The sequence below is a fragment of the Rhineura floridana genome, chromosome 1 (assembly GCF_030035675.1).
Source record: "Rhineura floridana isolate rRhiFlo1 chromosome 1, rRhiFlo1.hap2, whole genome shotgun sequence".
Taxonomy (NCBI): domain Eukaryota; kingdom Metazoa; phylum Chordata; class Lepidosauria; order Squamata; family Rhineuridae; genus Rhineura; species Rhineura floridana.
Genome location: NC_084480.1, coordinates 213,884,273 through 213,901,863, shown reverse-complemented (window position 1 = coordinate 213,901,863; position 17,591 = coordinate 213,884,273). Strand labels below are relative to the sequence as shown.

Below are 17,591 nucleotides of genomic sequence, written 5' to 3'. Positions count from 1 at the left end.
ATATTTAGACACAGGCTTTTTATATTTGATAGGGAGGCTACAGTGCTATTATTAATGGCATTGTTCAGAGTTATGTTTATGATCACTGTGAGCATAATCCAGCCAAAGATAAATCTCCTCATTGATTATGGGCAAGTTGATCACATACTTACATATCTCTAATTGAAATCAATGTGACTTTAAAACATTTAGATTCGGCTGGCTTGTGCAGGTCACTTGTGCAATGGGGCTTTCCCAACACCCCCTCTGCGCCCCTGGAGCCTGAGAAGCTGCATCTTTCATGACTGCAGTCCTACGCACACTTATTTGGGAGTAAATGCTATTGGGAAAAAGCGCTTCTGAGTAAACATAGTAACACACACAAACACATGCACACACACACACACACACAATGTTGTATTTGTTACATGATGTTAAATGTATTAATAACCTAGTATAAAGTAATACAATTTTACAAAATAGGTGTACCCTGAGAGCACTGTGAACTAGCTAAAGAAGGTTTAAGGCTGTTTACTCCAAAATACTCCCACTTGATTGCTATGTATTTGTTTTTCTAAACTGAAAATTGTCAATACTTTTTATGTCAATACTTTTCTAAACTGGCAATATTTTGATGTTTGTACATTTGCTCAGAATTTCACATAATCTGATATTGACTGCATCCTGTTTTACTTGCTTTCATTTCTGGATCAGAAATGGGAGCATATTGATCTGTAATTGGAACACTACAAGAACTTTTAACATCAACTGCAGAGGTTAAGGTTATATACACTGTCTGCTGTTGTTAGATTTACTACTTGTACCTGTATTCAGAGTTTTGATTTTTTGAGTACCAAAACACTCACTTGCTATCTCATGAACCCCACTTCCTATTTAACCACAAATCTCAGGTTTTTGGATAGCAGTATTATCAGTATGTGTATGATGGCTCATTCAGCCCTGTGATTAGCACTGCAGTTATGTTCTAAAGGAAAACATGCTCTTCTCAGTTTAAATGTCTGTATCCTACCCTTAATCCTTTTTTAAAATTACCTGCTCTCATACTGTTAACTGTTTTGAGCATTTTGTTGGACAGACATATTTAAATAAATAAATAAAATATTCTCTACCTAAATAGCATTTCTTCTAGTCTTGTGTCTTCTGCTCCTCTGGCCATATTCCCTTATCTTAGGGTTGCAAATTGCCTAGAAAATTACTTATCCAAATAGTATAGTAATAGTATAGTTAAAATGCAATACCAGTTTTAGAAATGGACCCAGGGATGAGCTAGTCCTATTAGATTAATGTCTGTCCAGATAAATTGGTAGAAAAGCTATAATTATTTAACATTCAGAAGACCAAGCCTTGCTGAGAAAGAAAATCAGCATAGCTGTTGCAAAGGGACATTCTATCTCACCAAACTTTGGGAGTTATTTGAGAGTATAAACAAGCATTTAGATAGGGGTGATGTGATAGACGTTATATACTTGGACCTCCAAAAAGGTTTTAATGGGAAGTTCTTCACCAAATGCTCCTGAATAACATTATCAATTATGTGTTAAGAATGTTATCTTGTGCAGCAGTAGGTGGTTAAAGAACAGGAAGGGGAAGGCAGGATTAAACAGGCAGTTCTTGCAATGGAAAGAAGTAAGCCATGAGGTACAGATTACTCCTGAGAGAATGGGAGTTTTTCTACTCCTGCTTTAGATACTGGTTCATTTTGGCCTAAATGACTGCTTGTCAATTTACAGAATCCTCAAGCAGGGGCTCAATTTAGATCAGGAGAATTCATGTCTTTTTATCCTGTTTCCTCACCCCAGTCCAGGATTCTATAAGCTTGACCATTAAAATAAACATAAGAAACTAAAAGATCCTGGGGGTGGCATGAATTAGGATCGCAGGAAAAGCACTTCTTCTGAGTTTATTGAATCTCCACTCTAATCCCAGATTCTTCAAACTGTGAAGGGGGCAAAGCACCTCATAGTTTAAAGTATTTTGGAATTAGGGTTATATTAGGTTTGGGGGATTCACACTGCAAGACACACAACTTCCCTCGACTCTAATCTTGCAGTGGTGGCTGGTGGCTCCATGTCAGTGAGGCACTGGAATCCACTTCAGGGTTAAGTCAAACTTAACAGCTGTCCAAGGTGCTGAACCTATCATGGAAAACAGGGGTCAGTAACTTAGACAGCTCCTTCAAAGTTCAGTCTAAAAACCAGAGTGGATTTCACTGCCTCACTGACATGGAGCCCCAGGCCTCTACTGCAATCTTACCCGAACTCTCCTATACAACACGGGTTCTACTACTGTTATAGGCACATTTTTACTACATATTAAAGGCTTTGTTTTCTATGGAATGGAAATCAAGTTCTACCTGAGCTATAACAATAATCCAGTTTGTGTCAAGGGTGTTTTGCATTTGCTGAAGAATGTAAGCCACCTTGAGTAACCCTTTTGAGAAAGAAATGCAGGGTATATATGATCAAAAACAATATATGAATGTGATTAAGATGATGCAACCTTTATTTTGTTATGTTTCTCCTAGGACTTTGTCCTATCACTGACACACTGTATCATTCTATAAGCAACTTTCATGTTTCCCCAAGCCTGTCTATATACCACTGAATTTAAATTATTTAACATGATGTAGCTATAAAGGTGGAAAGTACTGTAGAGAGTGACATTTCATTTTCTAATGTAATGTTAATAAATGACAGTACAATGCTGTGCAAGTCCATTCAAAAGGAAGCACTATTGTCTGTTCAGTTGGACTTACTCCCAGGTAAGTATGCCTTGGATTGCAGCCTTATGCTGACATTGACATGAGTTTCTCCTCCTGCCTTATCCTCCTTTCCCCTCTCCCCTTTCCTTGAACTGTGAAGTCCTGGCTGGTATCTAATGTAAAGAAGGTCTACTGTTAGGTCGCCAAGCATGTTGAGTTCAGTCAAAGTAACCACCGACGGTAAATGCTGCGCAAGTGGAAAGCAAAGTGGTACATGGGCACCTTGCGCCATGTGTGCCACTGACTCCAGCAAAGCTTTAGGCTTTCTGGTCATTTTATTTTATTTGCAGTGGCCACTTTTATTTCGAAAGGAAACTCTCCAGTCTGGTAACTAAGCGCCGAACATTAGGGTGGTCCCTGATTCCAGAACGATGGGTTCTCCACCATGCACAGAATAAGACACAACATCTCTGCAGTGTCCTTGATCATTTGTGATGCAAACACGCCCTTCTGATACATACATGTATTGGCGATACATGCTTAACCTGGACTCCGGAAATGGGGCGCGCGGGGGGAAACCAGCATGAAAGGGGTCCAGATTCGATCGATGTGGAGCCAAAGCCATGCCGGAAAACTTTTTCTTCCCCTCGTTTCTCCAAGATTATCCCAGATTAGCAAACCAGACCCTCCCCCTCTTGAATCCGAGCCTTAATTTCCCCAAGCCCCTTTCCATCATGTAGCGGCTCCATCAACACTCCCCCCCCTTTCTTTCCGACATCGGGGCTGCGTGAGTTGCCGAAAAGCCTCTCTCTCTTCTCTCCACCGCCCCCCCCCCTTGCCGGCGACATTTCCACACACTCCACCCCCTTTGCCTTTCTTTCTCCATCTCTGCCAGCGCCTCTCTCCCTCTCCTTTTTGGACTTGTCTTTATTTGGCGCTCCCGGAAACTGCCTTCTGCCGGCCGGGCTGCCTAGGCGGCGGCCTCTCTCCTCCCCTGGGTAGCTTTTGGGAGTGACACCCGCGCACATTGAGGAGGAGGAGAGGAGGAGGAGGGGAAGAGAGAGCGCGCGCGGGGAGGGGATTTGCGTGGCACAGCGAGAGGAGAAAGAGACTCCCCGGCTCATCCCAACAGGTAATTGAAGAGCAGGCGGCAGTGGCGGGGAGGGGCGCAGGGGAGCGGCGCTGCGGCGCGGCTTGGGCCCCGAGTTGATGGACGGGGCGGGGCAGAGTGGGATGGGGGGTCGTGCTGGAGATTCGGGGAAGAGGCTCGCTGGGCGTGAGAGGACCCTCTGCAGAGAGGGGCCTTGCTTGGAGGTGCCTGCAGGCCCGAGGGGACTTGAGGGGGGCCGGGATCGAAAGCGATCTGCTGGCGGGGATTGATTTGGCCTGCCGCGTGTGTGCGTGCTGGAGAAGGGCTTGGCTGGGTCACCGTCTGTCTCCTGCGTCCCCTCGTCCCCTGTGGAGCAGTTGCCTGCACCGTCGATTTTCCCATCGCCCCCCACCTTGAAAGGGACCACCATGTGGGTCCAGTTACACCTCTAGGATATGTCGTAGGGGAGCGTGACTGGGAGGAGCAAACGCCACAGCTCTCTTTGTTGCACTTGAACTGGGGATCTGGCCGTCCGCCCTGTAGGCATGGTGGTTTCACTTCGTGGGATTTGACCTCTGCTGAGGCCACAGCTTTGGGAAAGCCCTTATTTAGTAAAGGGCCCGCCCGCTCCCACGCTGGTGCTGACAGCTCCCCAGAGCAGCACCGAAATAAACACCTTGACTTCTGTTATCATTTGAGGCAAGCTGTCATTAGGATTTGCCTTTTTGAAATCCAAATTGATGCAGGATGACAGCCGTGCAGCAGAACTGCTAGATCTGTAGCTGATAGGGATCTTTTTCAAACTATTTAAGACAACCGCTTGGCTATTTGCTGTGCTTAGATTTTTGTCAAGTGGTGCTTTCTCAGACAGGGAATGGCTCAACCTACTTAATTTTGTGTAGGGGGTACATTAGACTTTCCCTGCTGTGAATCACCTAGGGCATGGGTCACCAATGTGGCATCCATGGGTGCACATATGTCTGCAGAAACCTTCCCTGCCATCCACAGGGTCTCATCCCCCACCCACCCCTTCTGAAATAAGACTTGAAAAGAACGTTATAGGCTTTTGAAAAGCCTGATTGCTGCACAGGTGGCAATCTCGGAAGCTAAGCAGGGTCAGGCTGGTTAGTACTCGGATGGGAGACCGCCTGGGAATACCAGGTGCTGTAGGCTTAGAGGAAGGCAATGTAAAACCACCTCTGAATACCTCTCACTATGAAAACCCTATGAATATATCCAAAAAAGATTCATAGGGTCACCATAAGTTGTAATCAACTTGAAGGCATATAACAACAATACCTGAGGAGGGGAGAGCTGTGTGAGTGCAGTGCCTAAGTTATTTTTCTCTGGTTTGCAAATGTGCCCACAGCCCCCCCAAGTTGGTGACCTAAGGCCATGAATGCATAATAAAAGGCATGGTGTGAACCACTGTGGTATTTTCTCTGGAAATGAAAAGCAGCATCAATTTTAAAAAAATTAAGAGATGGGCAATCCAGAACCACTAAAATGTGTGGAAATCTTATAGTTCAATTCATAGTTTGGCTTGCACTCACAAAGCTGAGTTAGAAATTAGCCTATTTAATAGTAAAAAGGGATAAAATGTTATTCTGCAGCGCAACCCCTGTGCATGTTTACTGAGAAGTAAACCCTATTCATAGGGTCACCCATAAGTCAGAATTGACTTGAAGGCAGTACATTTCATATTTTTTTCCAAGGGCCACTCTATTCATTGGGGCTTATCGTCAGCTAAGTGTGCCCAGGATTGCAGTCTAAATGTATATTTTAAGAGGACTGAGGAACAGTCAGGTTTCAGTATTTCATTTTGAAATAATGGCTCTTTTAAGGAGATACATATGATTTTCAGTAGAGTAGCTGGAATAATTTCCATTCCTCCCAAATAGTGCAAATATATGGCTCTTTTTAAAATGTAATTTTATGAGCTGTGGGTTTTATTTGCAGTGGCAGAATAATGAGTAGGGTTCCTTTGTTAGAAAATTAGAAAGCGTTGAAGAAAGGATTTGTGGAATGACTTTCATTAATACGACAATATGTTACAGGAAAACCTTTGTTAGACAAAAGCAACACAGAGATATAAATACTTTTTTGTTTAAGTCAACAGAAGAAAAAACAGGACTATTTCTGGCCCACTGGGTGATGTGAATCAATTTTCTATAAATTTACAAGAATTTCTGCCTATATTATACTTTTGTAAGCATCACGCTACCCGTGAATGCTTCTGCACAGGCATGGGTAGCATGACGCTTACAGGTGAGGCAGGCAAGGCAAGGCAAACTGCTGCAGTGAGAGGGGCGACATCAAGAAGGTAAGTGGCGGAGGTGGTCAGTTTAGGGAGCTGCCCAGGAGGGGGGAGCGCAGGCCCATGTGATCAGCCAGTGATGGCGGGCCCACACAATGAGGCTTGGAGCTTGGACTCGCCAGGTGGGTGGGAAGACTCCCAGGGGAGGGGAGTTCTGGCACCCCCTGTGGTGGTGGTGGTGGGAAAGAGGAGGAGAACTCTGGTGACCTTTGGGGAGAAGGGGGAGAGGAGTTCTGGCATCACTTGGGGGGGTGGGGAAAAGGGGAGGGGAACTCTGGTGACACCTGAGGGGAACGGGGGAAGAACTACAGAAAACCATGGGGGGAGGGGGGCCTCTGTGACCTAAGGAGGAAGGGGGGTTGGCAATGGAAGGTGGGGTTGGCAAGCAAAGTGAGCAGGGTCAGAGCCCCTAGTATTTACTAAAGTTGCATCCTATTTTTCTCCTTAATAGAGGAGAAAAATAATCCAAATTTTGGAGAATAGTGGGTTAATTCAATTTCTTATTCAACTGTGTATTGTTACATATAAAAATGTTGTCTTTGCTTGCAAACACAACATTTTTTAATCAATAAAGGAAAATTAGTTTTTGCAGTTTTAACTGCTTTCTTTAAAAATTATAATAAAGATTTAACATTAGGATAGATGATTCACTAGAAAAAGACAATAATGCTGGGAAAAACAGGAGTAGAAAAAGAGGAAAACCAAACGAGATGGATTGATTCCATAAAGGAAGCCACAGACCTGAACTTGCAAGATCTGAACAGGGTGGTTTATAACAAATGCTATTGGAGATCGCTGATTCATAGGGTCGCCATATGTCGTAATCTACTTGAAGGCATATAACACACATAGGATAGTAAACGTATTTAGAATTTTATGTAGGTCTTTTATTCTAACAAAATAAATAAAGTACAAAGTTAGCTCCTTTGTCTATAAAATGGTCATCAGAGCACTTCTGTGGTTCATTCACTTCTTCCCTGAGTGCTGCTCTAGGAGATGTGTTGTCAATGCTGGCACATAAATAAAAGATACTCTCTTAATTAAATAGAAATGAAAAGGGGCTGTGCATTATTCACTACTGCACTAAGACTAATGTATTACTTGCTTTGGGCGTCTAGTATGGACTGTGGTTCTGGCATCAATGAAAGAATTACCTAAGGGATCAAACACTATTCCATATATAATATTTTATATATGAAGCAAACTGGAGTATTGTTAGTTGTTTCCTGTTACAAATCAAGTTTCATAGTAAAAGATCCAGAGTTCTGATGGTCAGGGACTGAAGGGGTTGTACCAGTATTGTGAATTGTGAATTGGGGTGGACTAGTTAACATAAGAACATAGGTAGACCCAGAGCTTGGAAAAGTTACTTTTTTGAACTACAACTCCCATCAGCCCAATCCAGTGGCCATGCTGGCTGGGGATGATGGGAGTTGTAGTTTTAAAAAAGTAACTTTTCCAAGCTCTGAGTAGACCCCACCTAGATTTACGTCATGCTGGGCAAAATATCCTATATTTCTTTCAAATACTAGTGAGTGTGGAGGTTGCTGCATTTGAACAGAATATTTTAGGCTGTTTCAGCTCAGGGAGAGAAACCCAGTTACCCTGAACTATACACTGTCCCTTTAACACTAGTTCTCCTAGAATTCTTGAAGAACTGCTGGATTTTCCATCAGGATGGGATGAATTGAGAATTCTACAGGATGAGGGATAAGCAGCTGTGGCAGTTCTAGAAATAATACATTGTAGGATACAAAATATTAATTGGCGACATAGGGACATATGAAGCTGCCTTCTATTGGGTCAGAGCCATCGGTCCTTCTAGTTCAGTATTCCCTACACTGGCTGGCAGGGCTCTTTCCAGGATTTCAGACAGAGATCTTTCCCAGCCCTACCTGGAGTTGCCAGGGAATGAACCTGTACCTTCTGCAGGCAAGGCAGATGCTCTTCCGCTGAGCTATGGCCCTTCCTCTTTACTTCATATTGTATCTATGTGGGAAAGGTATCTCAAGGATTGTGCAAGCCATTTTAATTTGAAGGGTGTTGAGTTGATGTTTTTAGACAAAGACTAAAGCCCAGCCTATTTTTTTATATATGATGTGAAATATTATCATTTAGTTATTGGCAAAATAATGTGAATATTCAAAATCGTGTATATGAATTCTTAATGGAAGGGAAGACATTAGATTTATCAGAACAACTTCTTTGCTCTGTTCGCTAAAGTTTAGTAGCTCTGGGGTAATGCATACTTATATAGTGTTGTGAGTTTGCGGGTTGGAGTGGATGATCCTTGTGAGTCCCCTTCCAGCCTCTGATTTGGAATCCTGTGCCTTGGGGAGGGGCTGGCTCTGCTGGCTAGATGAGTTTCTTTTGTTAAGCTAATAGAGTGGCCAGTTTGCTAATGGGTCTTTCAAGTGCTCAGCAACTGGTGAATGGGCAAGGAAGATCCTTTTGTCATTGAAACTCTTCAGGAGAGCCTCCCACCCCCCTCCTGGCAGCTAGCAGAGGTTTGCGCTTGGAGTGTGTGTAGAGAGTGTCTAGAGAAGGGCTGGGAACTTGAGGCAGGCAGAGAGGCTGTCTGTCTGCACGATGGCTTTACAATGCCTCCTGTAACACTGATGGAAAAGCTGGATATTGGACTGCTGATGCCTTGAACCCCTCCATCCTAAGCTCAGGTTGGAATGTGTGTAAATAAACAAACCATATTTCATAAAGACACCGCAGTCTCCGCTGGCCTTCTTCTCAAAGGAAACCAAACCCTGGATGAGCGCAGGGACCCCTGAAATCTCACCTCTTGGAGATTGGGGAGGTGCGCAACAATATGTTCCGTTATTAATGTTCAGCAGGGCAATTTGCTTACTTTGGGTAATTGGACAAGTGGCATGTAATTAAATGGATTACAAGCACCTCAGCATGTTTAATTACATGAAAAGGTCTGAGCCAATACATGGCAAAAAGAAGGGTACTCTGAACTCTGCATGACCATTGGTGGAGGAGATACAGGCAGGCCCTGCTTATACAGCAGGTTCCGTTCCGGACCCCCGCCGTAAAGCGGAAATCGCCATAAAGTGGAACCCCATTGAGTATAATGGGGCACGTTACATGAAAATGATGCAAAAATGCCGCAAAAGCACAAAAATCGGCTTTAAAACGGGGAATGAAAGCCGCCGCATTAGTGGAATGCCGGTAAGCGAAGCGCCAGTAAGCGGGGCCCTACTGTACTTAAAATGTTACACTTCATTGGTTGTAAAGAGAAAATAAAAAACAGCATTATAGATTAGAGGATAGACTAGCAATGTGGGTTGCCTTGGTAACTTTAAGTCAATCATTTTAACAAAGACTGACAGTCTGGTTGCTGTAGTAGGAGAAGAAATTCTTCTCAAGTATGAAAAAGCAAATACTTCCATATGAATGTGTTTACAAGTGATCGGTGTTCAAAGGCAGATTGTCCATCACCTGCAGCAAACCACATGTTTTTGCACTGTCCATGTGTGTGTGTGTGGAGATTTCCATTTAGCTGCTATTAGCTTATAAAAACCAACAGGACTGGCAAAAAAAAATTCAAAGCTCCTGTCACATTAAAATAGCAATGACAGGTCTGGTCTCCTGTAACAGGGCTGTATTTCCTTTTCCCCTGATATCAGTTGATGATTGAGGCAACTTGGAAGCATTATTTCAGTGAGCCAGATCTGTAGAAATCTTGTGCAGCCTAGAAAACATGAGAATTGAAAAAGAGTTTAAAATTCATTTGAATTTAATTTGATTCTCCTTGCTTTGACATATCAAGCACTATGGGCTCCTTTCTCTCATTTCTGGTTTAAACACTAATCCAGCATCATGAACAAAAAAGAAAACATGGTAGGGTGTTGAACACCAACATGATTCCTAAACCGAGATCCCTAAACCCCATTCTTCCTTGTAGTCTATCTGTACATTTTTCTTTCTTACCTATTAGTGTTTGAGCTATAATTTCCAAAGGAAAGCCAAGCTTCTCAGGACTCTAAAGCTCATCCATGTTCTTATCTAGTGTTATTGTTCCTGATGTGATCTTCTTTTACACATCTGAACAAAAGGAGCACTTTATACGCAGGTCAACATTTCTCTGTATTGTGTGTATCTGTAATGAAACAACATAACGAAATTGGCATTCGGTTTATTCCAGAAATACAGGAATTACTCTAGACATCAATAGGCAGTGTAGTGTACTAGCTGAGAGTGTGAACAGGGAGATCCTGGCTTCAAACTCTACCTTGGTCTCACATTTACTGGTTCACCAATGTAAGCTGCCATGTTTTCAGCCTCCCCTCTCCTCCCCTTTTGCTATCCTGGAGATGCTGGTTTACCTTCCAGGGCTTTTGTTAAGATTACTGAGATTGTGCATTTAAGTATTTATTATTAATAGGCAGAATTGCCTTTCACCATTATTTATGATGAACATGTCAAATCACCAAGTTTAAAAAGCAACTTATCGTTAAGTAGACAGGAACTGGGCCTCCTTAAATTCCTGGGTTCATCCCTACAGATGCTTACATGAATACTGAGTGTGTTTAGGACCAATGAGTCATAATAGGGGGAGTCAACAGTTAAACTGTAAACTCTGGAGGGACAAAATACACATTACTAGTGGATATTTTTTGTTAAGAAAAGCAGCATCTAGAGACTGTGGTTGTGAGTGCACAGGTGATGTGTGTGTGTGTGCTTAACCCTTTCCCTGTTCTTTTTCTGTTCCAAATTGCCTTCTACCCTGTTCCATCTGCTTTTTCTCCTATGGGGTTCCAATGGGGAGGAAAGTGGATAAGAAGAGATCTGAAGTGGGTGAACAGCTAGCATCCTTTCAGTTGCACTCCTGCTTTACCATTGCAGTATCCTAAAACAGCCTTTAGAAACAAAAACTGTGGGGGGAGTATTACTAAAAACATGAAAACATCAGAAAATTGGAGGGAAATGTTCTTTTTTCCTGAGGCCTTAAATGGAAAGATGGTGATTTGGGGGAATAATTGAAATGGTTTTCTCAATTTTCTCTTTGCGGCCTATTGCCGAAATAAACACAGACACCGTTCATTGGGTTAAATCATGGGCCACTTTATTAAAAACAGAGTCAATTATAACCAATGAACCTGCAGAGGGACAATACAGTGCAGGGGAATTCAGCTGATCCAGGCGAAGCCTGCTTGCAGCTATAGGGCAACCAAACCTTGCCAGAGCCTGGGGCTGCCCTGTGCCAGGCCCCAGCTCCAGCCACACCCTGAAGATGTGTAGGGGGTCCAACCCACATCACCGCCCCCCGGAGCCGTGAAACTCCGAGCGGATGAGGCACGTTGGCCCCAAAAGCGGCCCGTGTTCTGCTCCCCCAGGCCGTATAGCCCAGAGCTGCAGGCCCCCGGACCGCCAATCACCCCCAAAGGTGCCTAAAGGTGTCACCTAGCTGCCCTTTCCCTTTTAACCTTTCCCCCGCGCTTCCTTGACCAGTGACCATTAAACTATTCAGCCAAAATGGACCAATTAGCCTTTTAGCCCCCACAGGCACCCGTGCTAACCCTTGACCCTCCTCTACAACCACAGTGTGGAGTAGGCAAAAGAAACCCACCAGCAAAGCGAGGCAGGCAGGCCAAAAATTCCTAGTCGGCCCCGTAGCGACCAAATTAATCACATTGCAGCCAAGGGAGGGTCGGGCGGGTGCCGCCAAAATTTTGCAGTGAGGGTGGGCGGCTGACGGTACGGCCTTAAATGGCCGTCTGCCGCCCCGCCCCCTCGCTGTGTGCTACGTCAGCGTGCCACCGCGCTGCGAGCACGCATCCCTCACCAAGATGGCGGCTCGGCTGCGGCCGCAAAACTCGTCCCTTCGCCGGTAAGTCCCGGCGCGGAACGGGGGTTGCGGCCTATTGCCGAAATAAACACAGACACCGTTCATTGGGTTAAATCATGGGCCACTTTATTAAAAACAGAGTCAATTATAACCAATGAACCTGCAGAGGGACAATACAGTGTGGGGGAATTCAGCTGATCCAGACGAAGCCTGCTTGCAGCTATAGGGCAACCAAACCTTGCCAGAGCCTGGGGCTGCCCTGTGCCAGGCCCCAGCTCCGGCCACACCCTGAAGATGTGTAGGGGGTCCAACCCACATCACCGCCCCCCGGAGCCGTGAAACTCCGAGCGGATGAGGCACGTTGGCCCCAAAAGCGGCCCGTGTTCTGCTCCCCCAGGCCGTATAGCCCAGAGCTGCAGGCCCCCGGACCGCCAATCACCCCCAAAGGTGCTTAAAGGTGTCACCTAGCTGCCCTTTCCCTTTTAACCTTTCCCCCGCGCTTCCTTGCCACAAAAGGGGGACAAGCCTCTGCTTAGTCTCCCTTTGCCCCACACCCGATAAGAATCCGGTGCACACCCCTCTGCAGGTCCATTAGGAAGATGCCATTGCCCCCATCAGTCAAGTGCACGCCATCTGGCCTAAACAACTCCAGCCTATCTTGCTTGATCTCTGGGTGGTGTATGACAGAACCCCCCAGGCCCTTAATGGCCCTCTGAATCTGTCTATTAACCTTTTTCCGAGCCCTGTCCATTCCCCGTGGGTCATCAGCCCAATTCCACGTCCTGCGCGGCAGGATGTCAGACCATACCAAGTGCACCCCAGGCCAGCGCAGTGCAATGGCCTGGAGGTCACTACATGCCTGTTCAATTAGGGCCTTGCCCCTCAACAGACCCAAATCATTACCTCTCAGGTGGATGACCAGCACCTGGGGCACTGCCCAGTCCACAGCCGACCGGAACAAGGTAGGCAGGAGGCCGTCCCAACGCATCCCCCGTCATCCCAGCCACCGCACTGAGGCCCACTGACTGAGCCCCAGCTGCGTTCCAATGCGGGACTTCGCCGCCCTGCGGCCTGCCCAGAAAATCATGCTGTGGCCGCAGAGGAGGATGCTCACTTGTTTCGATCTTTCCCAGCGGCCTGCCAAAAACGACAACATCGCCGTTAGCTGCTGGCCTCATGCATCTCCGTTAGTGGTCTAACATACGTCTTATATGCATCCGAGGACCACCTGCCCACTGCCTGCAGCTGCCCTTTGGAAAAACCCAGGTGAGCAGCGGTGGAAGCTGCCCCTATTTGGAAGGAGTGTGTCCCGAACTTGCGGGCGTCCACACCTAGCCGCTGGAGTGCTGTCTTTGCCACCGACCAAAATTGGTACTTAGTAAGGGGCTGGAGGTCCCTGTGCCTGAACAGGTACCCTGGCTGCAGCCCTTGGGCTGCCAGAAAAATGCGTAGGGCCCTGACCGGGCAGAGCTCCTCCTGTTGGCATGGGGATAACACAATCAGGCGACCCTTGTGGTGTTGGTCCGTCTTTGACTGCCTGAGTCGCAGGCGGGCCCCCCCTGCCTCCCAGCTGAGATCGAAAACCTGGAGGGCCCGGAGGGAGCTATCCGTCTTAGAACCTGCCGCCACCTCCCCTATTCGGAAGGCCCCGAAGAACAAGGTGAGGGCCGCAGCATGGTATAGCAGTGCCTCAAAATGGGAAGAACATAGCACCCTCCACTGTCCCCGCAGACCCAACAGTAGCTCTGGGGAAAAGGGGGAGCGTGCATCAGGTGTGTGCGGGCGCTCACGGGACCACCCTTCCAGCATCCGGCGTACCCTAAAGTCACCGGAGTAGTCCTGAAAGCCCTGTGCTTTCCCTAGGAAGGATAGACCTGAGAGCTTACCTCTGATGGTCCTGACTGAAAGCCCCCTCCGCTTCCCTTCCACGCAGAACTCCATAAGATGCTCCACGGGGATGGGCCACTCCTGCGTGTAGCCTCTGGACTCCCTGAAGGTTGCCAGGTCCCTACCTGCCCCCTGGTAGCTGGCCAAAGTGCTGGGTGCCACAGAAAGACTTATGGCCCGTTCTGATTCGGTCCTCCAATCTCCCACAGCGCTGGGGGTACCACGTCCGGCTGAGCCCTTGCCCACGGTGCCAGCTGGTGAAATCTCTCCATCTGGTTCCGTGATAGAGCATCAGCAATGCTATTATCAATACCCGGGACATGGCGCGCAAGGAACTGTATATTATAGCGAAGACATTGGAGCACAAACACTCGAACCAAACGCATAACATTGGGGTTTCTAGAGGACAGGGTGTTGATGACATGTACCGTGGGGAGGTTGTCGCACCAAAAATGGACTGAGGAATTGCCCAGTTTGTCCGGCCAAAGGTGTACGGCCACGACAATGGGGAAGAACTCCAGAAGGGTCAGGTCTCTGGTTAGGCCAGCCTGCGCCCAATTCTGTGGCCAGCTGCCATGACACCATGAGTCATGGAAAATGACCCCAAAACCGCAGGAACCTGAGGCGTCGGAGCTCACCTGTAGCTCCGCTTCCAACAGGCGATCCTTTCTCCATAAGGAGACCCCATTGAATTCCCGCAGGAAGGTGGACCAAACTGCCAGGTCCTCCCGGAGAGCGGCTGTAACACGTGCGTGATGGTGGGGGCGTGATAGGCCTGCCATGGCATCGTACACGCGGCGCAAGAATGCGCGCCCGGGTGCTACCACCCTGCATGCAAAGTTCATATGTCCTGCCAGCTGTTAAAGTGTGGCCAATGTCACCTTCTTCGCCCCAACCACCTCTGAGATTTTCCCCTTAAGGGCCACCAGCTTATCCCGCGGGAGCCTACAGCATTGGACCACTGTATCGATCTCTATGCCCAGGAAAGTGAGGGTAGTGGACGGGCCCTCAGTTTTCTCAGCCGCGAGGGGAACACCCAGTTCCCCCGCCATCCCCGCGAACTGCTCCATAAATGCCTGACAGGCGCCAGAGTCTGCAGGGCCCGCAAACAGGAAGTCATCCAAATAGTGCACCACTGATTGCCGGCCTGCCCATCTCCTGACTGCCCACTCCAAGAAAGAACTGAAGCGCTCAAAAACCGAGCATGAGATGGAGCAGCCCATAGGCAATGCCCTATCCACATAGTATTTGCCCATGAAGGCAAAGCCTAACAGCTCAAAATCCCCTGGGTGCACAGGGAGGAGACGGAAGGCTGATTTGATGTCACACTTTCCCATGAGGGCGGCCATCCCGCAGTCCCTAACCATACGAACCGCACAGTCGAATGACGTGTAGCGGACAGAGCAGAGGTCTGATGGGATGAAGTCATTGACTGACCCACCCTGGGGAAAGGACAGGTGGTGTATAAGGTGAAATTTGCCTGGTGCCTTCTTCGGAACAAGGCCCAGCGGGGAAACTCTGAGTGAAGGGATGGGTGGTGCCGCAAAGGGGCCCAGCACGCGGCCTGCCATGACCTCCTTCCTAATTTTTTCCCCCACGACCGATTCCATATCCGCCACTGATTTTAGGTTGCGGGACATGAAGGGGTGCCTGGGACCCAAATAGGGAATCCGGAAACCCTCTGTAAAGCCCTGTAGCAAAAAGTGGGCGTCTTGGACTCGGGGGTAACAGCAGAGCAAGCGCTGGAGTTCGGAGAGTTTAACTGGACTGGGGCCCCTTTCCTTGAGCTGCGCTAGCAGCTCCCGGTCTCCTTGCGCCAGGTGAGTCCCTGTTCCCACCTCTGAAGGGGCGGCCCCTGGGGCAGGCAGCGCAGGAATGCGGGCCCCCGCATATTGCGCACTCATGTCAAAACCTGCAGGGGTTACGACCACAGTGGCCTCGGGAGCTGAACTCCCAGCAGAGCAGGCGGGGTTGAACCCCCTGCCCCGCAGGCCCGTGGGAAGGAGCTGCAGCTGCCTGGCGGGCCAGGAGGTGGCCGCTGTCCGTTCTATCCCCGGCTATGGGCTTGGAGTGTGACATAAACTGTAGCCACAGGTCCGCTTCCTTTTTGTCCCAGGGGAGGGAGGTATCAAAGGCCGCCCTCATACGAAACCATTCGTCATAGGCGAGCCATGCTGCCCCCTGGAACTCGGAGTAGCCCCGATATATAATATCGAGGTATTTAATCAGAATAGGGCCCCTCTGTGGCTGTTTCTGCATCACCACCCCCATGTATGTCAGAAATGCAGGCAACCAATTAGCCCAAGTGCGTTCAATGCGCCGCCTCTTGGGCTTGTCAGGTTCTGCCTCTTCGCCCTTATCCTTCTTCCTCCTCACTGGTTCCCTGTACAGAAGTGAGAATAAGTTGACGTACTCCCCCTTCCAAATTTTTTTCTTTTGTAGCGGGCAGCAGGTGAAAGCCCAGTGGGGCTGATGTCTCCCCGAAAGGTATAGCCCCTTCCCTCACTGAGCCCAGAGGGTCAGTGTCCTCTGCTGGGGGGGGTACCGACCAGGAGGGCTGAGCCCCCACTCCCATCCCTGCTCCGGCAGTGGACTGCCAGACCTGCTCACAGGCCACCCTTAGGGGAGGCAGCTGCTGTGGTGAGCCATGCCCCACCCCCATGGTGATTCCCGCTTGCCCATACCGCTCGGTTTCCGCTGGTGGGGAAAAGGGCCAGTATGGAAACCCCCACGAGGGCCAGCCCCACTGGGGCTGCCCCTGTTGTTGTGCCGCCCAGGGAGACTCACCCCCTATGTTGTCCGCTGAAGGCCCATGCATGGGGTGTGGTCCTGGGGCTGCATGTGAAGCTGTTCCTGCTTCTGCTCCGGGCGCTCTTGCTGCGGCCCCACTAGGCCCTGCCTCCAGCGCGTCCAGTCGCACTAAGATAGAAGTAATAACCGCAGCGTTAACCCTGCCAACTGGACGCTGCACTTTCTCCCGGGGGCGTTTGGGGGGTGGTTCCTTTGTTCTCCCAGTTGCCGGCTGGGCAGGGCCCCTCTCCAGGGCTTCCAACCTAGCCAGTATAGTGGTCCATGGTATGCCTGCCCCCTGTCCCCCATCCTCCGCAGCAGGGGGTGGGCGTCTACCCTCTGCCCTGGGGGCCCTTCCCTTCCCTTTTGGCCCACCTTGACCTTTTTTGGGTGGCATCCTGAGCTAGCGTGTAGGGGGACGATGCCTTCTGCAGCAATGAGAGGTGGTCAGCCTGGGGTAGATACCTAAGGGGGGACCCAGCACCCTCACCGTCCCGCTGGACCTGCTAAGCGACCACTGGGTGGTGTGCTCCCTTGCTATGGGTGGGTGAAGGGCTGAGAACCTTCCCACAGGGGTCCCCTGGATAGTAATTTAAGAGAAAAGAACGCGGCCACAAGGCCGCCTCGCCTGAGTTTCGCTGCCGCCACTAGGCCGTGCTGCCGCCGCCATGCTGCTTTGCTGCGCTGGAGGGCCTCCTGAGGCCTAGGGCTCTCTCCACCGCTGGATGGCCGCTGCCGCCACACCTCCGCCGCTGGCCTGCCGATGCCTCCTGCAGGCCGCGCCTCCTGCAGGCCGCACCTCCACAGCTGGATGGCCCCTGGATGGCCGCTGCCGCCACACCTCCGCCGCTGGTTGGCCTCCCGAGGCCTAGGAGCCAGGGGCTCTTCGCCACGCCCCAGCCGCGCCGCTCAGCGATTGAGCCGTGCCGACCGCTCATCGCCGCCGGCCCTGCCACCCAAGGCCTGGCCTGTAGGCCTGAAGAAGCCGTGTGCGTCGGTG

The 17,591-nt window shown here is 49.0% G+C and overlaps 1 protein-coding gene across 3 annotated transcripts in view; it reads left to right on the top strand.

Annotated features, from left to right (window-relative positions):
• The first annotated feature begins 3,644 nt into the window (after positions 1 to 3,644).
• CAP2 (cyclase associated actin cytoskeleton regulatory protein 2) overlaps positions 3,645 to 17,591 on the top strand; it is an 87,588-nt gene continuing 73,641 nt past the window's right edge. The window contains exon 1 of one of the 3 annotated variants that reach the window (XM_061592236.1): positions 3,645 to 3,833. Coding sequence is in view for 1 of the 3 variants with exons in the window: in XM_061592235.1 (XP_061448219.1) it covers positions 9,266 to 9,294 (29 nt within the window). In the remaining 2 variants the exon portion in view is untranslated. Of the gene's footprint in view, positions 3,834 to 9,202; positions 9,295 to 17,591 lie in introns of those variants that run through there. The other 2 variants (XR_009758606.1, XM_061592235.1) reach the window with 2 other exon arrangements.